The sequence below is a fragment of the Anoplopoma fimbria genome, chromosome 16 (genome assembly GCF_027596085.1).
Source record: "Anoplopoma fimbria isolate UVic2021 breed Golden Eagle Sablefish chromosome 16, Afim_UVic_2022, whole genome shotgun sequence".
Lineage (NCBI taxonomy): Eukaryota > Metazoa > Chordata > Actinopteri > Perciformes > Anoplopomatidae > Anoplopoma > Anoplopoma fimbria.
In genome coordinates, this window is record NC_072464.1 from 12,911,225 (window position 1) to 12,936,006 (window position 24,782).

The 24,782-nt window shown below is 40.9% G+C and overlaps 1 protein-coding gene across 3 annotated transcripts; it reads left to right on the top strand.

The window, feature by feature from the left end:
* Positions 1 to 1,796: 1,796 nt before the first annotated feature.
* ppp1r9ala (protein phosphatase 1 regulatory subunit 9A-like A) lies at positions 1,797 to 24,633 on the top strand. Of its 3 annotated transcripts, XM_054616010.1 has the most exons (19): positions 1,797 to 2,009; positions 2,517 to 4,542; positions 14,204 to 14,336; positions 14,581 to 14,701; positions 15,100 to 15,204; positions 15,559 to 15,694; positions 16,553 to 16,711; positions 16,847 to 16,900; positions 17,381 to 17,610; positions 17,888 to 17,984; positions 18,076 to 18,202; positions 18,394 to 18,545; positions 19,140 to 19,504; positions 19,593 to 19,664; positions 20,032 to 20,233; positions 20,805 to 20,849; positions 21,767 to 21,883; positions 22,975 to 23,163; positions 23,393 to 24,633. In XM_054616010.1, exons 2-19 carry the CDS (start codon positions 2,680 to 2,682, stop codon positions 23,549 to 23,551), a joined length of 4,326 nt encoding a protein of 1,441 aa, XP_054471985.1. In that variant the 5' UTR covers positions 1,797 to 2,009; positions 2,517 to 2,679; the 3' UTR covers positions 23,552 to 24,633. The 3 variants fall into 3 exon arrangements, with proteins under 3 accessions (XP_054471985.1, XP_054471987.1, XP_054471988.1); XM_054616012.1 differs by lacking the exon at positions 20,805 to 20,849; XM_054616013.1 differs by lacking the exons at positions 20,805 to 20,849; positions 21,767 to 21,883.
* Positions 24,634 to 24,782: the final 149 nt, after the last annotated feature.

Genomic DNA, 24,782 nt, shown 5'->3' on the forward strand with positions numbered 1-24,782 from the left:
TAGATAAAATATATAAAACACATTAAAATATTCAGTCACGATCAAAGAATATCTTCTCCCACGTGATCTGGCTTCTATTTCCTAGGTCAGTTTGACTGGAGGATATTTTTGTAATGTAGGTTCTGAGCCACCAAGGAAAACTGACTTTCATTCAGTAAATCTTTGTGCTGATCTCAATGAAATCAGTATTTCTTTATTTTGTGAATCAAGATGGTTCTGTAAAATGGTTCTGTAAAAAAAAAAAAAAAAAAAAAAGAGCTAACTTGCAGTCTTGCTCTCTGGAGAGGGAGACCTGATTTTAAATATGACTGGCAAGTAAAAACTAAATACAGAACACTTTAAGAGTTTGTATCCATTATACTTCTGTCCTGTGAGGTCACTTTCACTGATCTGTTCTGCATATGAACTCAAAAAAACTCGTAAAAATATATTAAAAAGAAGAAATGTATGCAAGGTATAGGAGCTCTGTTGATGACCTACTTTAATTGAGGGCAAATTTAGAGTTACAATAATAGATAAACCAGACCTACTGTATGTAATATAAAGAAATACTGATCCACTTAATACATATGACACATTAATAAAGTTAGACTAGTCCCACATCATAACCTGGATTAACTCTAGTGAGGGGTTCAGAAGATTTGTAATAATGTACATTTGTAATAAGGTACAATGTTAATATTTAAGGCCTAATTTTAGGGCGCAAATTTCTCATAGTGGACTTTTTTTTACAGTACAGTTGTTAACAATTGCTCTGTTCTTTTTAAATTTCCCAGGAAGCATGAAAGTGTGACAGTCAGCCAGCATACATTACATTTACATTAAAATTACATTTATTCGCATTTATCCAAGGCGACTTACAATAAGTGCACTCAACCATACACAATACCAGGACCCTAGTACGGTCTTGATAAGGCTGAAACCAAGACTGAAGCTGCTTTAAAAAGTTCAGCTATCGCTGATTTAATCATTTTCAACTATGCTTTCCCTGCAATGAGTGACAATGTCAAAATATCTTCTGTTAAAAGGCCTATTAATCAGATAACCAAATCCTGTTGACATTGGCTTTTTGGCTCCTGGGGGGTTGGGGGCAGTTTGCTGTTCTGCCCAGCTGGTAATCCAGCCCTGGCTGAGTCTATTTCAGATACATTTTAGGCCTATAAGTAGGTTTACACCATTTGGAAACTGGGCTACTCCAGAAATTTGGTTTTACAATTCCATTAAGTTGCCGTACTAGCAACGGCAGAGATATATATTATTTAAACGCAACAAATAGTTGTTCTTACATTTTCCATAATGCAAATCAACAGCATCTTTTCTTATCTGCCCCATCAATGTAAATATATCTTTCAGACCCCCACCCCTCCAGTTTATAACATAGATATTCTGTGTCAAGCCTTAACCAAAATATAGAGTAGTATGTAAAAAAACTGAACGCCATATGTAAAATCGGTGGTGTCCCTTTAATGCAAATATATAATGATAGCACTCTCTCAGCGAAATGAGTGCATAGACTAAGGGGAAAGTTTTAAAGGCCCCTCTCCAAGTCTACTGTCCACCTTTTGCAGCCATGTTTGCAATATAAACGTGCACAGTGAAGTGATTAGACGTCTAAGGTGAGCTCAAACACACAGTAAGCTCTTTCCCACGCCTTTTTCTTCTGCAACTCCTCGTGTCTCAGTGGAGAAAGAGGAGAAAGAGGAGAGGGGAGGGGTGGTGGTGGTGGTGGTGATGGTGGTGGTGGGGTTACAGCTCTGGAATGTGTGCGCGCCCCCGCCATCTCTCCCTCTGTTCTCGTCGGCCGCGGCGCGCAGGGCAGACAGACTCTCGTGAGCGCGCTGCCCGCGACAGGTCTCTGGAAGTGCAAGGAGGGCGCAGGAAAAACGCTGCTGGAGCGGGGAGCGATGGCGCTGAGCAGGAAAGAAGGGACAAGTTTGATACTGTAAAGAAAGGCTGGAGCATTGTGTGTGGCCATATTTCGGCGCCCAACACGATGAAGCAAGCAGGAGGTGAGGTGTGTTTGTTAAGAGTTGTTTACCTTCTGGTGATGTGTGCAGAGCCGGAGTTAACATTTGCTTGAAACACCACAATGAGTTGTTCACGCTGAGGCTCCGGGTCGGGCTGTGTTGGTCTGCTGGCCCAGCGAGTTTAACTTTATTTCGCCTTTTTTTGAAATGTGATGCAACGTAAGCATTGGTGACAGCGTTTGGCTGGTTGAACAGAGTACAGTTTGGTTAAAGTTTTTGGCTGGTTAAAGTTAACTTTACCTTCAATTCAGACCCTTTTGGTCCAACGCAGGCTAACGCATGTTAACGACAGACAACCAGCGAAATGCATCCTGACCTTAACCCTCATAGTCTTACCTTCTCATGTTTCAATCAAACCTGACTTTCATGCTGTTTTGTTTTTGCATGCAGAAAGAGATCATTCGGTTTGGACTCGTATAAAGGGATCCTGTCTCTGTGTTATCTCATTGTGTTAAGTATTCGTCTAAAAGTATCCTTTTCTTCCTCTAGATACCCTCACTGTGACTGTGTAGCTACCACAATAGCTCTGAAGAAGCCTCCCCCGGACCCATGGCACCGCTTTTGTGAAGTTAAGGGAGAATAGTTTCACCAACAAACCGCTTCAGTGTCTCCAAACCTTCTCTAACAGGGCTGCAGTCACTAGAAACCCAAAATGATCAAAGCGGAAAGCAAAGGAGGCGAGAGGACCCTGAGGAGCGCGTCCCCTCACAGAAATGCATACAAGTCTGACTTCCACGCCATTAAGTGCTCCTTTGATGGGTCAAAACCCGAAGGTGATGCCAAATCATATGCAAATGGATCCAGTGACAACCGGGAGGACTCAAGGGGGAGGCCTTTTGGGACCCGAGTGAACAAGATTAAGAACATATTCCTGCAGATGGATGGTCAACAGCAGGAGTGCCAAGAGGGTAAAGTGACTTTAAAGCCTGATGTGTTACCGGTATCCCCACCGAAGGTGCAAATGCCAGTCAACACTCCCAGAGTTAACCTCAACAATGCCACAAGCCCAGAAACACTCAGTTTAGATAAAACACCCAAGGGGGAAGATGTTGAGATTGACAAAGTGGCTTTGGCAGAGAAGTTTTCTGTGACCAGGAAACTCTTTGAAAGGGGAATGAAAGAGCAGCCTGCGGCTGAAAAACAGTCACCAAACAGAGTAGTAAATCGTTTGTCCCTCGGAAGTGCCTCTGATGAGGGGAAAAGTGCAAGGAGAGTATCAGGATCCTCTGAGACCCCTATCAAATCAGATCAAACGCCTACATCGACAGTTAAATGTCAACCGGATGAGAAGGCTGATATTGAGAAAAAACATGCGTCTAAAGTGTCATTGAATGCAGGACCCATGTCCAAAAGGTTGGAGAATTATGCGGCAGAGAATGACTCCGAAGACAACAACAACACAGATTCTGCAAAGGGAGGAATGGCGTCTGCTAAACAACACAGTGCCCCTGAACAAATGTTTTTTTCTCCAACAAAGGACGACTTACACAAATCTACTTCTCCCGTTAAAGAAGGCACTAACTTTACACCTGTGACTGATGCCACTAACAAAAACACATCCCAGACGGCTGGTGTCATTAACAGACCAACGTCTAGTGTTAAACCAACAACCCCAGTTACAAATGCAGCATACAAAACCAGTTCCCCAACAACTGATGTCACTCACAAACCAGAAAAATCAAGCCCAGTCAGTCTTGGCTACAAACACTCATCATCATCATCATCGGGTGATGGATTTAGCAGGACATCTGTTGGTGGGGATGAAGGCAAGCGACATAGTCCGCCCCCTAGGGATGCGAAGCAGCCTCTTCCATCAGCTGGTGGGTTTCAGAACACCAACAGGGCTAAATCCCCTGAAAAAGCCAGGAGTCCTACAACGGACAAGCCATCCAGCCAGACCTCATCACTGGACTCCAGGGGGGTGGGGGTGGTAAGGGCAGAACTGGTAGTGGTTCAGAATGAGTCGTCAGAGAGCGATGAGAATGAGGATGGGAACATTGAAGATAATGTGTTTGAGGAACAGAAGGTGCAAAGCCCCAAAGACGACCTAATATCAAACCTGAAAAGTAACACTGCTCATCATGTCTTGGCAAGAGATGTCTCAAAAGACACACAAAGGATAGAAGAGACTGTGGGTGAAGGTAGAGTCCTGGAGGACAATGAGGAGAGACAGGAAGACATTTCACTTGAGGACCAAGATGGTGACGATTATCGGGAGGAAGATGATGAGGTTGCAGAGGAGGAGAGTGAGCTGGAGGAGCAGGTGGGCCCGATCATCCTGGATAGAGCCTCACCAGTCGTTTACGGAATTGAGAATGCAGCATTTGTGGATGACAGAGATGTAGATCAGGTCCTAAGAGAAGAGGAGGAGGAGGAGGAGGAAGATGAAGAATATGAAGAGGAGGAAGATCGAATGTATAGGGATTATGAAGAATGTTACGAGACCACGGGCCTGTCGGATGAGGAGGAGCCTCTACCAAAGAGGAAAATCAAGTTCTCCACAGACCCCATTCAGGTTAGCATTTTGTGTTATGTTGTTTACATCTGTGCTGTTGCTGCTCAACTCAAACACTTGAAAACATATCGCACAGCACCGTCATTATAAACCACAGTCAGGACTGATTCAGCGTCTGCCTGACCTAGGTGTTCCCCTGCAGACGCAAGACAAATTAGTCGAGGCTGAGAATGAGTGCTTTTGTTGGGCAGGTTGACGTCACAGCTGCTGCACTGTATTATCATCCCGGTTCCAAAAAAATGTAAACTATGGTTGATTTAATCTTAGTGACCAGGGAGGCGTGTAGTTTGACAGCCTCAACACTTGGTGCATTAACCCCTTGAGAGATCAGGAGAGAGAGGGGAGACGTTTGGGGAGTTTAGCTGGCAACATTGTTTGTGGTATTTCTAAAGAAAATATTGTTGACATTGCATAAAGAGCTTGTGAAGGAAGGAGGATTGAAGTAGAGACGTGAAACTTGAGTCTGTACAGTAAAAAAAAAAAAAAAAAAGGCATGGCTACCTCTGAGTCACTACATTGCAAGGGTATTTTTACTAATTTAGAGTAGTTCCCCTCGGTTGCTGAATCATGAGGGACTTTTCACTTCTCTCCAACATGGATATTAGGAATTCAGGGATTGTATTCATGCATACGACCTCTTCTACAGACATGGTTAAGTTATATCATTACACTTGGGGAATTTTTCCTATCCAATAATGTACAAGGTTATAAATCTTTTTTTGAAAAGCAGAGAGTGACTTTCTGTCTGTTTCTTTTCTTTAGTTTAGTGAGATATTCAATATGTCTTCATTGATGAAGTCCTTCAATCTCAGCTGGGGTTATTCCAAATGGTCTGTGTACAATAGGCATCACCAATATAATGTTAAATATGATTCATTTTATTCTTCCTTGAACAAATAAGTTTAGAGAAACAGACAGCATCATACTGCATTTTGCAGTAACAAGAATTCCGTTAGTATCATATCATATCCATAGTTCGTATTTGATATATATATTCAAGCTTTACAGTTTTGTGCTCCGACCTTATTTTGCAGCTGTAATTTATTTTGGTATTGTTACACATCTTATGTTGTAAACATTACAAGCATGTTTTTAAGAGATGTGGTGGAACTGGAGGTAATATTTTCCACCAATGATATTCCACAATCACCAAAACAACATTTTGCTAAAGCAGGGAAAAATAAATTCCACCTAGCTTGTGGACAGCTCAGTGTTTATCCAGGCCTTAAAATGCACTGTTATCTCAGGGTGTGGACCCCCCCATCCCACCCCAGTCATCCTGGCAGGGGGTCCTGGGAGAGGGGACCAGAAGCTGACCCTAGAGTGGACACAAACAACAGTGTGCCTCCTCCGCCCAAAGTGAAGTTATGACATAGATAAACACAGCTTTATAGTTTACAACAATATGATAGACTGTGTCCCCTCTGTTTTGCAGTTCACATACTGCTCACAACAACCATGAGTGGGAGACTTTATGCAAAACAGATATAGCTGGTGTAAGGTTTAGTTGTTATGCGAATACAAATAATACAAGTAATCCATAAATACTCATTATTAGTTAGTATTTTCAATGTTTAAAGAATTCAGACAAGCTTTTTTTTTTCCCAAGTCCCTAGTCTACTCTCTAGGTTGCTGTGAGAGCACCTATATGATCCGCAGAGGAAAGTAAAGGATACAAAGGTATGAAGCAACAAGTTAGCAAGTGTAAATTGAAGATAAGTAGTCCAAAAATGTCCAAGCATTCTTTCAAAATTTCACTTCAAATTAACCTTTTATGTAATTGCATGAGTGAATGCATGCAATTGAAAGGCTGGAAAGAACACAGAGCGATTTTGTCAAAACAATGGCCTGCGCTTGGATTAAAACCACGGGGTCAAGGCTACGTGGTATGCATGTTTTAGCCAATTAAGTCACACAAATGTCCCTCTGCCAACCTTTCTACCTGTGGCCTGGTTAACAAAGGCCTCCCGCCAGCACTGAATCATTCTCCACAGTCTGCTAGTCAGAGCTGGCTCTGGGATTGAGCACACTTGAGTTGTAGCTAACAAGGAGAGAGAGGAAGTGCTTTGTGCTCCTGGTTCACACCGGGATTAGGTCCCAGCGTAACCCGAGTCTCCGTGACAGAGAAGGTGTCTGTTGTGGAAAAGGTCCTGTATTTGAAGGAAAGGAGATGTTCGGTTTCAGCATGTATAAGCCTTAAAAACAAACTTTGTTGAAGAGGGCTTTCTAAGGCAGTTAAGATTAGTTAGACACATTCTCAATAAGTCCTAAAAAATGAAAGTCTTCTGTCAAGCCAAATAATTGATGTTTGTGGTTGGTGAATTAATTGAATGCATTTAGTATGTAGTTGCTTTGTGATTCAAAGTACTCATAATATGTAATGTTAGGAAAAATTGCTGAAATTACTGTAATATTTTTTATACATTATGATTTGTGAGAAGATTCTTCTGCATATATGGTAACAGACTTACTTTAGTAGGGCATTGAGTTGCTGCAATCCCTTTGCTGCTGTGTCAGTATATAAGTTTGCTATACCCTCTGGCTGTATGAGCATAATAAATATTGCACCACTGCGTATACTGATAATATCTTTGGTGTTAGTGAGGAGGCTATTTCCTCTGTAACTGCAAATAAAAACCAGGCCTGTAATATTGGTGTGTCAAGAAAATACCTCATCCAGACGAAGTTTTAAATCTCTGATCACTTTTTTAAAGCCTTTTAACAGGTTTGCATCTACTGGAATTTCCTTTCACTCTAAAGTTTGGGGGAAAACCAAGAGTTATTGAATGATCAACGCTATCTACTGTCGCAGTGTTATCTGCCTGGGGACAAAGACTTCACAGTCATTTTCAGAGTACTTATGTCGGATCGCTAGAGAGGTTGTCTTGGGTTTTGTGTGTCAGGTTGCATATGAGGATATTTGGAACAGGCGTTCAAAACCAGTTCACCATTACTGAAATGAAAATATATCTGAAACCAGGATCTACACCTGCTTCTTTGCCCCGCCCTCGCAGAGTCACAGAAGTACCAGCAGCCGTTTTTGGTCAAGAGAGAACACGTGCCTCTTAAACACACAGGGTGTGGTAAAAGATTCAAATTTTGTTCATTTTAACTGAAAGAGTTCAGCATTCATTGTTTGCACTGTAGATTATTTCTGTCCACATTGATTATTGTTCAGGTATACACGTCCTTTTGTCAGTTTGGCTTCCCATATGCCCACAGTTAAACTTTTGTTTAGTATCTGTGGACATTTAACCTTTGTCAGGTAGAGTACAGTTGGTAGATATTAATGTGTAACAAAAGTTAATGGGTGCTCAGTGGTGTTTCTGCAAAAGTCTAGAAAGGGAGTTTACGGGTATTGGCATGCCTTGGTTTGTGCAAATAATTATAATTATTAACCAGAGTTTGCTGGGAGTTGTGTAAAGTGCTGCAGTGTGTGTTGGTAGCAATGAATATGAGTTATATGAGTTAATATGAGTTATTACAGTAAATAGTATCCACAAAATACTTCACTTTCATAACACAAACTAATAATTTAGTTTTTTAACTCTTTTTAAACTCTTGCATTTTGTGAAGAGATCTACAAGATAAATATAGAATGTTATCGGCACCATCAACAACAACATCTTCCGGGTGCTGTACTGTGCTAATGCGGTTGAGTTCATCTTTTTACATTCCGTCAACATAACTTTATCAACAATGTACAAAAATACATTTTTTGCCATTTGTGAATCGATTCAGAATCATTCGGGGAAATAATCACAATCCTTATTTCCCCCCGACCCCTATTCTTGACATTAAGTTCAGATTTAATTGCAGCAGGACAGAATCTTCTGCTCTTCTATTGCTGTTTCATGTGATTCGTGAAAAGCAATACGGGCAAACTCCCGTATTTTTGGTTCTCTGGCCCCTGTAACCAACCCATCCCATAGTGTTATGCTTTCCATTTCCTATGTGAGATAGGTCTTCAGCTAGGCAGAGGAATGTGTCTGACAAGACTCCACCCTCATCCAACCAGCACACAGGCCCTCCCCTTGTGGGATCTGGGTTCCCTCCAGCCACCTGGGCAAGTGGGTGACTATCCGACAAAAACTCGGCGGAATACTAATGCATTCGGCTCAATGCTGTTCATTAAACAACTTGGCATCGGACAAGTCTGGGGCTGATTGTGATTGCCTTAAACGCTTTCATTATGTGATTACAGACAAACGCATCAGAAGATGCTGTGTGTTTTTACTGCACATTAGCAGTAAAAGTGTGTTACAATTTAAAAAAACTTACAGGACAAGAGCAGCTTTTGTGTTCTATTTATATACAAACCTGTTCAACCTGTTTTTGTTTGCACTCCTTTCGGAAATGTGATTCCATCCGTTCAGACTCCACCTCTTCCTGATGTAGGTCATACATTCACACTTATTAAATATTGTCATTTCAGTTACACTCAATCATTGTGAAGTTAACAACGTGTTGATAATTCCAAGGGCATGCATACAGGAAGTACTTTATTTCGTTTTTTTATCCCGGTGTGTTTACACAGGATCTAAAAAGCGGGTCCCATGTCTTCTTCCCTAATTATTCTATGATCTGTGCCAGGCCGCCATCCCTGCCCCAGCTCGCTCTCACAGCATGTTTGGATTTGTTGTCATTTTGTAGGCCTGCTTACATTACAAGCTCCCCAATCCAGTGGTCAGCCGTCGATTTGCACTGGCAAGAGATTTCTCTGGTTTGCTTTTCCTCGCAGCTGCTGACTCATTTCCCATGTTGGTATTCTGTTGTGGGGAGAGGAATGGGGGGGGAAAGAGGGGAAGGGTTTTGGTTTGGGTGTGTGGGCATGTGTACATCTGTGCATGTGAGCACACGTAGAGAGGACAAACCATTGAAGTTGTTGAAGATGGGTGAATGGCCAACACATACTACTGGGATAGACTGTTTGAGGGAATGGAAATATGAAGATGGCATAGCAGTCAGTTGACCCACATCACAACCTCATTACTCGGGGAGGTTGGAAGGAGATTTACGTTTCTAAAACTTCACCTTTCTTTTGAAAAACCTGTGGAACTAGCATTAGCAGAGAACGTTGGCACACCATGAACTAACATCTATGCCACGCGCACTACTAAAGTTAATACTGAAGACAAATGCTGCTTTTGGCAGACCTACCCGGCTCTACAGGAACAGGGTTGTTCCTTAACTTCATTGTCTTCTGTCCTGATGGTGATGTGGCGGTTCACCTTTTACACTGGGATCTGTAGGCTTAAAGGATTCTATGATTGCATTGTGTGCAGTTAGTGAAAAAGTGGCCTTTGTGGTAGCTCTGACAGTTTGAATAAGAAGCAGCAGTGGGCGGGGCTTAGCAAAAGGTCAATTGACATTAAAATAACATGTTAAACACCTTGTTCTGTATATATTTGTTTATACAGAATGGACTCGTAAGTCTGCCTGGTCAAAAGAGTGTTTTGTTTTAGCTGTTGGTGGTCTGGGGATGTCCTGAACAATAAAGGGAAATGTCTGTTTAGTGTCATAACTTAATCTGTTATCAAGGTTTAATTAACCACTGTTAGTCGATTAGTAATCAATGCTGATGTCAACCTTTTTAACGCAACCCCAGAGATTTCAAACAGAAACGGCATCTGTAGTGATTTCAAACGTCTCCATTTAAGGGGTTGTAAAACTCCGGAGTTGTGTGGAAATGCATTTTTTTTTTAAATGAAAACGTAGTCGAGTGGATGTAGCCTGAGATATGTACGAGGCTTGCTTGTGAGTGAGAGGCCAATAAAGACATTTTTGTCTTTCTAGCAGAGAAAACGGTTGTTGCGTGATTAGGTTTCTGAAAAGAGCACATTGTTTGAAAAAGCCCCGTGAGTCCATGGCAACAGGAAAGTCAGACTTTGGAGTTGTGTGGAAGTAGAGGGGAGAGGCCAATTTGACTGCGACTGCTCATCTTATAGGGGCGCCAAGGATGCAGTGTTGCTCCCTATATTCTATTAGCCTACATTTTCAACCCTTAATTACTTAAGTCTCCAAAGTCTAAACTTAAAAAGCGTCTTTCAGCCTTTAATGAAATTTCTTTCTGCTCTAGTTCTGTGAATCCATTTTTAACCGTCTAAATTAGAAGTTGATAAGCTTTTACGGTCTTATTAAGAGAGCTTGTTGTTCGGAGACATTCAAAATAAGCTTCAACATGCAAGCAGGACAACAATGTATGGTTCTTTTTTAAAGCTTTCAGTGCTCTTTGGTGCTATGTGCAATCGCTTTGCCTTCATGTGATAAAGATAACACCTTTCTTCCACAGTATATATGTCATTAACTAAAACCTATTTAATAAACCTATGCCAATGAGTATTAAAGGAGGGAGGAGGACCCAGGCGGAGTGCTCCCTTGGGTTGATGGAGGGTCAAGGCCCCATGAATAGCATTCCTGCCTGCACCACAGAGCTGCAGTAGTGTGCATAATCCTCAAGTTTCTAAACTTCCTTCGTATGGTTTGGGAGGCAACATGGGAGAGATGTTTGGCTTCTAAGATAACATTATGATTCATTCCACTTGGATAAATGTGAAAACCAGCAAGATGGAAAACAGAAATAGTTGTAGTAATTCCCTTTTTAACAAAATGAATACAGAGCTCAGTGAGCCGTTATGGAAATTTATCTTCACTGTTTTGGGCTGATGTCCAAAGGCTACATAGTTAAGAGACAGAAAGACCGAAAGAAAAGGTGATTGTTTCTAGGTGATTCCTCAAGCCTTGACATGCTGTAGGATCTAGACCTCAAACTTGGTGGCCTAGAGTGGAAATGTTTACTTGATTTCATCATACATACTCATGGCAAATGTTGCGATCAATCCTGTGATCCTAAAGTAAATAATCGCCCATTGTTGTTTGATTGTTTTTATTGGTTGCACTCTTTATATCATGGGGGTAGTGTGAGACCACAACTCAAACATTTGCCACTTGGATATGTGCTTCTCTCTCAGATATCGAAGGTTGCACACTAATACAACACATCAACAGACAGCTACAATGTTTGCGAGTAACCCATATTTGTGTGTTTTAGTGTTTTTTTTAAGACAATATACAGCGGTATGGTGGCCCTGTGCTGTAGAGTTTGTTAGGCTCTAAATAACATGCTTGGTGAATCATTTGAATGTGCAAATTCACCACCTATGTTATGCAAGATGTTATCACATTTTTGTGTGGTTGTTGATTTAAGGTGTATTGAGTATTCATTAACACATTGCAATCATCCCACTTGAGTCTAACCTTGTGTTTCAAGACAAGGATAAAATCCAAAATTAAATCCCAACTTCAAAGCCAAGGTTTCAAGTAATCCAACATTTATGAATATAGGATTCATTGCCCCTGTAATGCTTTTAAAAAAGGTAAAATCTTTTTTTATATATTTGTCTTTTAGACCATTCATAAGATTTAGTAGAATGGAATCAAGCTTAGCAAGATTTCAATTGAAGACTTCTTAATTATTTTCTTTTAATCATATTCTACCTGCAATTTACATCCATTCCTATGTCTTTCCACTTCTGTTTTATTTCAAAAAGGCAACTCTTCTGTGGTGCTCCATCCAATTAGCCTGCTATTCAGAAAAAATACTCTCCCCTCATATGCACAGAGGAGCCAGAGTATGATTATTAACTCAGTCATCAGCACCTGGGCACTGTTCCCAGCATCCTTGTCACCACCACCATCATTTTCATCATGACTCCACCCAGATTAAGACTATTGATGACCAAGTAGGGGTTATGTTACAGACCCACTGTTGAGTTCATCCCTATAATCAGACCTTAGCCCCTAATGCAGTTTGCCAAACTCTTATCTACTTTTTTATCAACTACACTTTATGTCAGTATGTATATAAACTAGTCTCTCATAATTGAACTCACTCTCTGGTTCTTCTCTCACTGTTCTGTTAAGACCTCTCTCAGTATGGCACATGTGAACAGCAGATTAATTTCACAGTTTAACGTTAACCATCAAAATGTGAATTAAAGTTTAACTGGCGATTATTATCCGCCAATATTCAGTAAAATGTTACATCGTAAACAAACCAATTTGTGTTGAAATTGCCAGGGTTAGAGACAGTTACGGGGGCAGCACTGCTAACGGCTAATGAATGAAGGTACTGTTCGGTAACATTATGATGTGTTCAGGCTCTGTTCCGTGAGAATGAGTGTTGGGCGAAAGTAAATTATAATGTATCATGATGTGTTCACATGTAATCTCTTTAAAATGCAGATGTCCTGATCGCATATTTTTACTAAACATTGGCCGATACCGATCGCTAGTAAAACTTTATTTCACACTGTGATGATAAACGTTGAACTGTGAAATGAATCCACAGTTTGCATGCGTGCCAAACAGCGAGGGGGGTGGATCCGTATGGATCACGGATTGACAATGGTCCGTTGCCCCACTATTTATAATTTACAAAATGTTCCCTGGGGGGAGCACACACCTAGACCCACCCAGAGGGTCCAAGGTTCATCCAGCAGAGTCTCAAAAAGTCCTGTGGAAAACACTGAACAATCTTTGGACCTTGGCCTACTATAGTGTTTTCTGTATTCATGTTTAAAAGATGAATCAAGAAAAGATCAACAGAATAATCAATAATGAAAATAGTTGTTTCTTGCAGCCCTGGTGCTAACCTTGTCTTAACCCTGAATTAGCTTTATACTATTATTACTATGTTGTAACTGAGTCACAACAGATGGTCATCCCCAGACCATTTTATGGTGAATATTTTAGCGTTCACTTCAGCTCGACTCTGCGATAGTTGTTCAGACTGGATTACGAATAACATTTCAGTTTGGTGGCATCAATGGTATTAAAGGTAAATGGCACATAGTGTTATATGTAATAACCCTAATGGCTGGTGTTGAGTACTGGGTAAATCCCATAGACTAAAGGCGATGGGATTACTTTTTTCTTTGTATTGTTTTTAGTTATATGTCTTTAAACTGTGCTGCTGACAACACTTGTCGCCTCTGAGCATTGATCTTTGCTACATTCATTGCTCAGCTCTCCCCAGCTGTGCCCTACTTTCCACGCTGCTCGTGTTCTGCTCTACTGTGTCTATGTGCTTTATGATTCCAACCAGGAAACGGCCTCTGGGACACATCCAGTTCACGTTCACAACTTCTTAAAACTCTGATGAAAAGTCCTCAAGAGAGAGAAGCCTCAGTGTCGCTTGATTTACATCTGTTCAGAAATGTGATGGATATAGCTTTTATTAAAGATGCAAAAGATCATAAACTAGAGTTGCAGTCGATACAGTTAGATAACAGAAGGTTATAATCTCTGCCAGACACTATTGTGAGAACAATTACCAGAGTTTGATAAATAAAAGAAGGAATTTCAATGCCAGTTGTCCAAATCATCATCAAAAGGCTCTGCTGTCCCTTAGCAGCTGTTAAAGTGTGCTTCAGCAGTGCACTTGCACTTTACTGTCCCCAGTAATGGTACAACTTCTGGCGTAATTCTCCCTCCCCATGCAATTTCTTTCAAATGAATAATGTGTCCTTGTTCATCCTGCCAAGATAAAAAGGCAAACTTAAAAGTGAAAATGATGTGCCTATAAATCTGTCTGACGTTTGGTTTAGGACACAGACGGTGGTATACTGAAGCTATGCTCTTGATATTTTGACTGACACAGGTCTTCAGTACCTTCTCCAATGAGGAATATGATCGGCGGAATGATGACGTGGATCCAGTCGCAGCCTCTGCAGAGTACGAGCTGGAAAAGAGAGTGGAAAAGATGGATGTGTTCCCTGTGGAAATTGAAAAAGGTAAGCTCACACAACACTGAAGATAAAGAGTGAGAAACATTTCATAAGGGGGGAAACCTGCATCGATTAGGTTAAATTGTATAGTCTGCAGTCTACACAGTTACTAATCTTAATCTTTATACCTCACCTTTATTATATTTTTATATGTCTGAGTGTTACGGCCATAAACGTGTAAAATTGAGCCTATGTGTATGCAGCTCTTCTTACGGACATTTTAAAATCTTCCTAATGTTTCTGCCTCCAGGAGACAATGGACTTGGCATCAGTATCATCGGAATGGGAGTGGGAGCTGACCAGGGTCTGGAGAAGCTGGGCATTTTTGTGAAAACCATAACTGAGGGAGGAGCAGCTGAGAACGACGGACGGTGAGTTAGAGCGCTGTTGCCTCCTTTTTGTACAACGCTACATTTAACTCTTGTTACAGAGTCACTAGTAGTGGTTTTGTATGTTACCAGAAACATGGTGTACATTCAGTGTACACTGCACCAATGCAACTGTTTTAATATCACACTCTAGGAATTGCTCATTCCCCCAGGGCACACAAAATAAACAACCAGATTTATTTATAACCACGCAAGGAATCTAAAGAAAATAACCCTTACTTCTGTTTCCCAGGCATGTTTAGATTTGTCTTATTGACAGCTGCATTGAGGCCACTGTTTTTTTTTTCCTCTTTACCAATATGCTGAAGGCGGTACATAACTCTTCTGTGGAAATTCTTTGAAAACCTCTCCTTTCTAAATATTATCATCTATGTCTCTAGCATACAGGTGAATGACCAGATAGTGGAGGTGGATGGTATCAGTCTTGTGGGCGTCACCCAACTGTTTGCTGCGACAGTCCTGAAGAACACCAAAGGCTCAGTGAGGTAAGCTCAAAGCCCATCTCCTCAACCCCTCAACCAACCTTATTAAAACGATCTTGTTGATTAAAAGACTAAGCCACTGTTATCATGATTAGCAAAACGTTTTTTTTTTAATCTTTTGAGAGTCCAGAAGCCATGAATGATTGTTTGTTTGTTGATTTTTTTCCTTTAAGTGAAATGGTCAACACACAGTATTGTGGCATGTTAATGATTTGAATTAAAACACCCACACATGACAGGGTCAGACGTAAATTGCATCTCAACATTTGCATTTCCCTGTAGCAGGTAAGCTATTTACAGACAACATGTAAAATATTCCATTTTATGGCACGCTAACGCGCTGCGTTCAAAAAACAGGTTCTTGATTGGACGGGAGAAGCCAGGGACCCAAAGCGAGGTAGCCCGCCTCATAAGCGAGACATTAGAGCAGGAGAAGAACCAGCAAGAACAGCAACAACACCTGGATGACCCCTACGAACCCTCTACAGAAGAGGTGAGTTAGCTGGTACATACAAACCAAAAGGTCGCCAAACGGCTACAAATTTATTATGATGTTTAGATATGAAAGTTAATGAATAAACCCAAAAACAATTAAAGAAAGGCTTCCAAAGCAGGTAAGAAAATATGGTTTTCAGCAACTTTTGTGTTATTAAGTGCCCAGAAGAATTCCGGTTTTCCAGTTATAAATATGACTTTGATGTGTATGCTATTTACAAGTTTAACAGTCATAATTAATATTACTCTTACAGTAACATAATCATAAGCACGGCATTAGCCCCCTAGCAACGCCTACTCCTATCCCACCTAGCTCAACCAGGAAATGAGCAGCTGGCTGTGAGTCAATCCATGTGTCACCATTCGGCTGTGTTGGGAGTTGTGGTCGGCCTCTGCCTGTCGGGCAGAGTTGTGAAATGTTTGCTGTCTGATCTTCTAGGAGCCAATCTCCTGTTTGACTGTAAAGACACTGGGCAGAAAATATATGAGGGATTTACTGGAGCAGACAAAGACAAAAAAGGAATGTGGCATAACTTTTAGTGGCAGTGGACACTGTTTCCAAGAGACTCTGTGGTTATGTAAAGTGTGTGATGGTGTGTTGAGTCTTGTTTTCCAGTGAGAGCACTGTTCATGTTTATGTGTTCAATGCTGCAGACGTGTAGCCAAACTCTTTCAGTGCCTCCCAGGAAGCAACTCTCCAATGTTGGTTTAAGATGTATTGATTACAACGTTCCCTCCGGACTGCGGTGAACTGGCCCACTCGGAGTGTTGTTGACACATGCTGAGCATGTTCGTGGGCATGTAGGGTGTGTTAATGTTTGCAATATGTGATGCCATGTGTGACGTCATATTTCAGGAGGAGCGCTATGAGGAGGACGACGGGGTGGATGAGAGGATTTTGTGCTCCAATTTCTCTCCGGGGCCGAACGCAGATCTGTTTGAGCTGCCTGACACAGAGGCTCTGTTTATGCCGACCAACATGGACAGCTCTCAGATGGTCTTCAAGTTCAAAGAGGTATCGACCTCACCATTACTTTCAGTCTTATGTGATATGAAATGTATCTCAAATGTTCTGTATTCTGTGTTGACAACCAAAGATTAACATACAGTCATGGGTGTAACCAAATCTTTTCCTATTTCTGTTCCATAGCTGCAGCGCAAACACAGCACTGCTGCAGCAGAAATAAATCAACTAAAGGAAAAGGTATGGCAAAGATGATATTTAAGATATTCACATAACGAGACAAATAAATATATGATACAGTAAATACAAATGTACCATGATGTAAAAAGCACAACACATAGTAGACTTTTTATAAACTTTGTATTAGCTTAAGTTTCAGCTATTAATAATTATACTTTATTAATATGACAATGGTGGTTTCCTCGCAGCCTTTTTGCCTCTGAACTTTTAACTCGTCTGTAGTCGCAGTAAGTGATGATTAATCCTCAGATACCTCTTGAAAAATAGTTTTGACAGCCTCTTGGCAATCCGCACACACAGATTCTATTGAAGAATGTTGTTGAAGCAAACAGGGTCTATCACTAAGCAAACACAGTGTGAGACCTAGTTCTTTTAAATTACTATTAAAACTACAAGCAACACAGAGGCTGTCCTATGCCAGTGGCCCACCTGCAAATTCAAATAAGCCCACCCAAGTAACATGTCACCATCTCTGAGCAGCTAAGGGCATCGGAGGAGGATAGATCATTGTGGGAAGCAAGGGAGTCTGCACTGGAGCAAAAGATGGAGGATAGCGACGACAAAATCCTGAAGTTGGAGAGTTACTGGCTGGAAGCCCAGGGTCTGTGTAAGACTGTGAATGAGCAATTAGCTGAGGCTCAGGCCCAGCAAGAGACCCTGGACAAGAAGTACAACAAGGCCAAGAAACTGCTCAAGGACTACCAGCAGAAGTAAGTTTGTCTTGAGTTATGCAATGCTTTATTGTTGGAGGGCTCAATGTTGTTGAATTTACTCACGTCAATTTATTTATATAACACATTTAAGAAACAAACAACAGCATACAAACAAACAAATGTAAAAAATGTAATGTAATATTGTTAAAATAAAGTATTAAATCAGATTTTTACATTTTTGGAATTCAGTGGTATAGTGATAACCAAACAAATCCAAACTTGTTTACAAGCTGAAGCACTGATGGGAAACCACGTTTTCTTGTTTCCTCCTCAGAGAGATAGACTTTGTGAAGAAAGAGGAGGAGCTGAAGAAAATCCTAGATGAAAAAGACAAGTGGTATAAGGAGCAGCTGGAGAGCTTGCAGAACAGGGTAAGACTGCAGCTTGAAAAGAAAATGCATATACACCACAGCAGACATGCTAGAGACACGGAACTAAGCCAGAGTGTTGTTTTATCCACAGATAGCTGTCCTGGAGTCCAGAGGGGCCTCAGACGAGGAGCGTCATGGTGGTCAGGACTCAGTATCAGATGAGAGAGTAATCGGCCAAGACCCAGACGCCAACACGCAATCTGTTGACTCACTACTCGGTACAGAGGGTTACTAAAATAAAATTTAATTGAAAAACGGAAGTATAGCCGTCACTCTTAAATTGTGTGATCTGTTAAACATTCACAAGCACACATCATAAACTCCAGTGACCCTGGTAAATGATTAAAACTGTGCACACCGTCTTATGACTTTGTTGGTATGTTTGTTTGTTTTTTTTCCTCCTGTGTAGAACAAGACTGGACTGAGTTGGTGCCTGAGACTGAGCGCTTGGACACCAGTGCACACAGAGCAAAAGGCCTGCTGGCTCAGAAGGCCAAACGTCAGCCTCCGTCTCGGAACAAACTGAAGGAGAGCCTCGCGGTGGCTTCAAGTCCCTCTCAGGTCAGCCAGGAACATCTGATAGTGATACATTGCTTTTGGTGAATGAAAAAATGTGATTGGACTGAACAGTCAGCCACTTGACGCCAGATGTAAGCTATGGCATGAAACCTGAAACCCTAGCAAGGCATGTCATGCTCAGAATGCTATCTCTGAGGTAAAACTAATGGTGACAAAACACTCCGTTTCTCCCTTTTTATAGAAGAAGCAGAGCACATATAAACTTGAGTAATATTTAACCTTCTGAATATGAGCTGACCAATCACAGTGAAAAGGGTCGGATTTTTTGCAGTGATGGAAGCTGATCTGTTTTCTTGCTCTGTCAGAGCAATATTTTGGAAATAAATCACTGTACTGTTGAGGCAGCAGTTCTCCTAAAAAGGGAATTGCCTTAAGATACTCACAGCTGCTCTAAACACAAGAGGGAACATCCTTGAGTTCACTTTGATTGTACAGAACAATAATGCACCTTTTATAATGTGTGTGTACAGGACTCAGCCGATCAGAACTGAAGAGGGGAGCTTTCTGTTATATAATAAAGCTTTTATCCTCTCCTCCTTGCATTATCTTTCTAAATAATTAGCTTTGTCCCTACAGGAAACCGAAGAAGATGAGGAGCAGATATCTCCCAGGAGGAGGAGGTCCATTCAAGAGAGCCTGTTCCTTCCAGTGCCTGTCTGCTATCCTGGGAATGGACAAAAAGAGGATCCAGGAGAGACTAAGGATGGATCCAGGAGTAAGGCAGAGCTCTCCAGCAGCCCGTCTTTGTCACCATCACAAGGAGACAGTATTGAAAGCAGCGGAAGTCCTCCTTTATCCTCTCCAAAAGACACCTTGTCACCACATTCCCCCTCTGGATTCCTGCGGAATGTCAAGAAGAGGGAGTCAAAAGGAAAGAGCAAAGAGGATCTAAATGAGCCCTCATCAGCAGGAAAACCTAAAAGACGATTTCCAGACTTTGGGTAAGTGTCCATCATGATCACTGTCAATCGTCTCCCAAGAAACCATCTTTTTTTTGCTCAAAAACATTTTTTGACTGGTCATTAACAGAGGTCTTCGGAAGTCAGGTGGCAAAGGAAAGAAACATGACAAGGAGGCTATGAGAGCGTCTTTGGACAGCAGGTTTGTGATTGCTCAACTTAATATTTAACATTTAAAGGTGACAAAATTACAAATTATAATTGAGATGTTAGGGTTCCATGTTTTGTAACACATTTGTAGCACAAGTGCAACATTTTGATAATTTTTTTAAAAACTGGATTATTAATAGAAACAGCGTTACTCAAACAAAGAAGGTTTTTTTTTTTTATAGTTAATAGCCAAACTCCATTCACACGTTAACCGCAGTATTACACAAGAACTGCTTTCTACTTTCTTGTTGCCAAATCTTGATTAAGTTTTTTCCTCCTATATCTGATGGTTAACACCTACTGTCACATGTTTAAGGTGAGTGTTGATAACTGAACCTTCTTATTTCTCCGATGCCCAGGGGATCCGCAGAGTTACTGGAGGAGTCTGGAGGGAACCTGTCTCCTGCAGATTCAATGACCTCCATTCCCACCTGTATGCCTTTCTCCTGGTTTGGAGACAAAGAGAGGGACAGAGACAGAGAGCCTTCTTCTTCCAGCAGCAGTCTGCCGTACGCTGCAACTGAGACCAGCAGTGAGCAAAGCCAGGACCGCAAGAATAAGGTTTGTAACTTTATGTGAGCAGGAATATCGGAAATAGAGAATATTAGCATCCAGTGAAAAGATATTAGTTGTATAGTATTGAGATATAATAACATCCGTTGGGGTCACAAACTTGATCCCCTTGGCCAGCTGTAGAATCATCACAATATATTTCTATCTTCATTGAAAGAGTAAAACAAGTAGAAACTTAACAGGAGGCAGTATTCAGACATGTGCCGTCATTGGCTACTTCTCTACATAAGATAAATGATGCAAAGGCAACAATAACTGGATCCATATGTTAGCCACAGAGCCAGCAGGGAAGGATTTGGTGGCTTTTCAATGAGTTTGCAAATAGTCTCACATCAAACGCATCCAGTGAAACGCGTGGCTAACTGTCACACAGGCAGCTGTCAGGTTGGTGTTCCCACGAAGCAGTTTAATGAGTTCAAGACACCAGCTGAACATGAAGAAAATGACTATTAAGAGAAAAATGTTGGTTTTGTTGCTGTGTGCATTATGGTAGTTTTAGTCAGTGCTTTGCTGCCTGGCTATTTTATCTCACTGAACCATGTTTTTTACTTTTAAACAGACAAATCTCTCCTGGTCCTCTTTATTCAGTCGCTCATTAGATTTGGTACAGTATGCGCATTTTTGTTTTACCTTTGATTATAGATGCCACAGTAGCACATTACTAACAAATCGAGTTCTGCGATTTGTAATTTCTCACCTCCACATATCTTGTGAATAATTCACCTTTTTCTTTTCGAGTGGGTATGTGGTAGTGTTATAGGAAACTAATATTATCTCATTTTGCTTTTATCCACATTCAGAAAGCCTCATTTGTTGTGTTAGAGGAAACAGATGGAGCCAAAAGTAGTTTCTAGGGCTTGTTGCACCAGCTAATAGGAAGTTTGATGGGAGATTTGTGTGTAACATCAACACTAACTGCTCGATGTTACTGACTTATATAGTGCAACATTTGTTTTTAGAGTGTATTTTTACGCTACATTGAAATGAAACTTCATATAAACTTGCACATAGCTGGTGCAATAGCCTGCAAGTCTGGGCCATATTTCCCTGATTCCAAATTTAACCCACACTTGTGTCTGGAAAACTTTTTTTAGTCTACATTAAAAAAAAATGATCTTGATGAACAAAATAATAAATCTCAAAGCATCTACTTAACTTAATGAAAAAACATTACCCCATACCTGTTTTTTGTGTGTTTGTGTTTTCATTAGAGGTAGTATAGTAAGTTGCTGTAGTTTAGAGGTTGTTTTTGGTGGTGGATTGGTTTTAATTACCCTGGATGTTGTGCTACATAGTGTGTTGAAGATCACAGTCACTCATCACTCAAATCAATAACCTGGATTGCTGCCACTGAAATCACAGTTTTAATCATTTATCATGATAATCTCAGTTATTTACGTAACCAGCACTGCACTTACCCCTCACAGCTGTAGCGTTGTATTTGTTTGCTTGTCCTGGTACAGAACTGTTTTGCTGATGTGTTGCTTTAGTAAATGCGTTCCTTGTTTCCACTTGTTCCAGAGTTTTTCAGTCATAGATGATTCTAACCCTGCCAACCCCAGTTCAGACCTCTCTGGGTTAGTTGCTGAACCCAATCTGTCTGGGCGCTCACACACTTTAATCTTCTCTTCCAGCGAGGTGAGTGCTCTCCTTGTTGCGCGGTCACAAAAGCTGTGTGGGACGCCTTGATGAGTCTGAAAGGGGACATTCTCAAGCATGCTCTTTGAGCCGTTCCCTCCCTTTCACAGCTGAGATTAAATCATGAATGCATAGGGGATTGAAGAGAGCTGCATGTGTGTGTGTGTACTAAAGCTATTTTGTTTTGTGTTTTTAAAAAAAGAAAAGGTCTTGTGGCTTGGCTTTTCTTAAGTCAGCTGTGATGTTGTACTTCAGCCTCTGTCAAACTGTCAACCAGTGCTTCATGTTCTTTACAAGCTTTGGCGGACCACAGAACAACGTCGACTGCTCTGCTGCCTGCTCAGTGGTGTTTCAGCAGCAGTTTTCTCTCCTATTATAGTGTCCGGTATCCAAGTCTCTCTTAGTAAAACATACAGAATATAACCTGTATCTGAGAATGTCAGTGATATTTTGCCTTCATTGCATGCTTGTTTTCTTGGTGCTAGCTTACAAAATGTATACACTGCACACAGTTTGTTCAACAGAACTTGCACTTCATGTTCTTTTATTTGTTGTATACATACTGCAGTTGGCTTCACTTTTTTATTTTGGTCAAGCCTCAACCCCCTCACACAGGTAAACTGCTTTTCAGCAATTTCTCCACCTGAAAAAAGAATAACTTAACTCAGAGGAATTCATTTCAAACAGCATTTATTTAAGATATTTTTTGTCAATGTAGTGGAAAAGATGAGTCATGTTTGGATTTCACCACTCGTCACTTAACTGTGCTTTGTTAAACAAAACAGTATAATCCATGGCATTTAAATGGCTGTTGCACATTGTTGGAAGGCACCAACTATATATATTTTTATATATTCTTCCACGCACCAGACATGAGCAATACTTTTCCTTTTAGTGTACAAAACCATATGCCATTAAAAAAACAATGTGGTTGAACCACCTCTGACTTTCAGAATCCACAGAAATTCTCAGAAAAAGACATTTGAAGTTATTTTAATAACCACCGTTATATGGTGATCTTCTCTTTACTCTTTAAGTGACAGTATGTTGACTTTTCCGATGTCTGTTTGTGTTATCTGTGTGTTCTGTAGACTTTGGATGATGAGCCAGTAGCCACAGGGAAAGAGTACCATTGGCAGAACCGGCCGGTCTCTGAATGGACCAATCAACAGGTCTGTCACTGGTTGATGGGCATGAACATGGACCAATACACGCCTGAGTTCACAGCTAAGGGAGTGGACGGCCAGCAGCTCTTGAACTTGGACAGTGAAAGGTTGAAGGTAAAAAAGAAAAAGAAAAATGTATAACACTTTGAATTATCTGTATAATAATGGAATGATAGTTGAAGAGTGCTGGGGAAATGTTGTCTTTGTTTCGATCATACAAAGCCTCTTTTATAGCAAAATAAGTCACGTTTAGTCAAACATTGTCAACCTTTAACTGCCACCTTGTGGCCAGAATAGGGTAGCATTATTTTGCCCTAACTCTGTGTGCTCTTTTAACCTTCAGGCACTCGGTGTGTCAAGTCAGAGCGACCGTTCAACCATCAAGAAGAAGCTGAAGGACATGCGTAAGGCCCAGGAGAAGCTGGAGAAACAGAAAGAGAAGAGAGAGAAGGAGGTCCGGCGCAGTGGGAAACCGCCTCTCAGTACCGACTCCGTCTGCTGAGGTAGCAGCTCTCGTCTACAAATTCATGAATCCCATAAACTTCCTCACTCCCAGGCCTCTGAGCACCCCTATTTTTTTACACTTTTGGTGCCATGAAGTGACGTTCATGTGTTAACACCAACAACCACAGAAATGACTGCCAGGCGTGCCAATCGATGTGCCAGTTGTGATTTACGCCCATCAGTAGCTCCTGATTCTTCTCTCATCACTGATTCTCTGGAATGTTTTAACAAACTTCAGCTCAAACCATTTTAAATGAAAGATGGGGAATGTAAAAAAAGAAATGTTGGGTATGGGACCAAAATGGAATCCTAACATTTTTTTTACCACTAAAAGCTCAAAGCTATAATTATAAAAACAAAAAGTCTGTTTTCAGAATGAAATAATCTAATGTAGTTGTTGTGGATCATGCAAACATTTACCTATGGAAGTCAAATGTATTCTGCTTTTCCAGCATTTTATATTTTTGCTAGTATAACTTGCCTGTTTCCATGTACACGAACTCTTCTGCAGGAACTGTTGTTGTACAATTCAGATAAAAGCACTATATTTGTCTTTTAAGCTTCAAGGGGCGACAAGGTTTTAAATGTATAAATACGTTTTATACATGTGCTTATTAACTGCATATCTTTTTTTTTTCTTTTTTTTACTTAAATACCATTGTTCATTTTATACTGTATACATTTTTCTACTAAGTAGAATAGCTAGGCCGTGTTTTTTTTTCTTGGGGGGTTTTTTTCTTCCCTGAATGAAAAGCAGCAAACAAATCAAGTAGTGACGAAGTGAATGCTGCTTCTGCTCTCCCTGACTCTGGCTGTGTGTCGCTGAGGTGGTACCGTGAGGCTCCATGTAAATACACACAGCAAGCAGGTCTGCTACACGTGCACCTCACTGCCGGTCCATCAGACGGTCAGAGAGCCTACGACAAGGACTTGTGTGAGTCGGGAGCACAGCGTCGCGTATGAATGTGAGGCTGAGCAACGGGTTGTTCACAGCCAAACCCAAGTGCTTCCTTTTACGTCTTCTAGCGCATTACACCATGTTCTGTATGCCAAACATGTTGGACTGCAAGAAAATCGTGGCTCTTGGTACATACAGCATCAATAAAACTAATTCTCACTTTATATGGTACGCTTGTGTTTCGTTCTAGTGTCTCTTTCTATTAATCTGCATTTATAGAAATCTGTGATCACAAGTAACATATCCAGTGACAGTTTCCACCATATCTTCC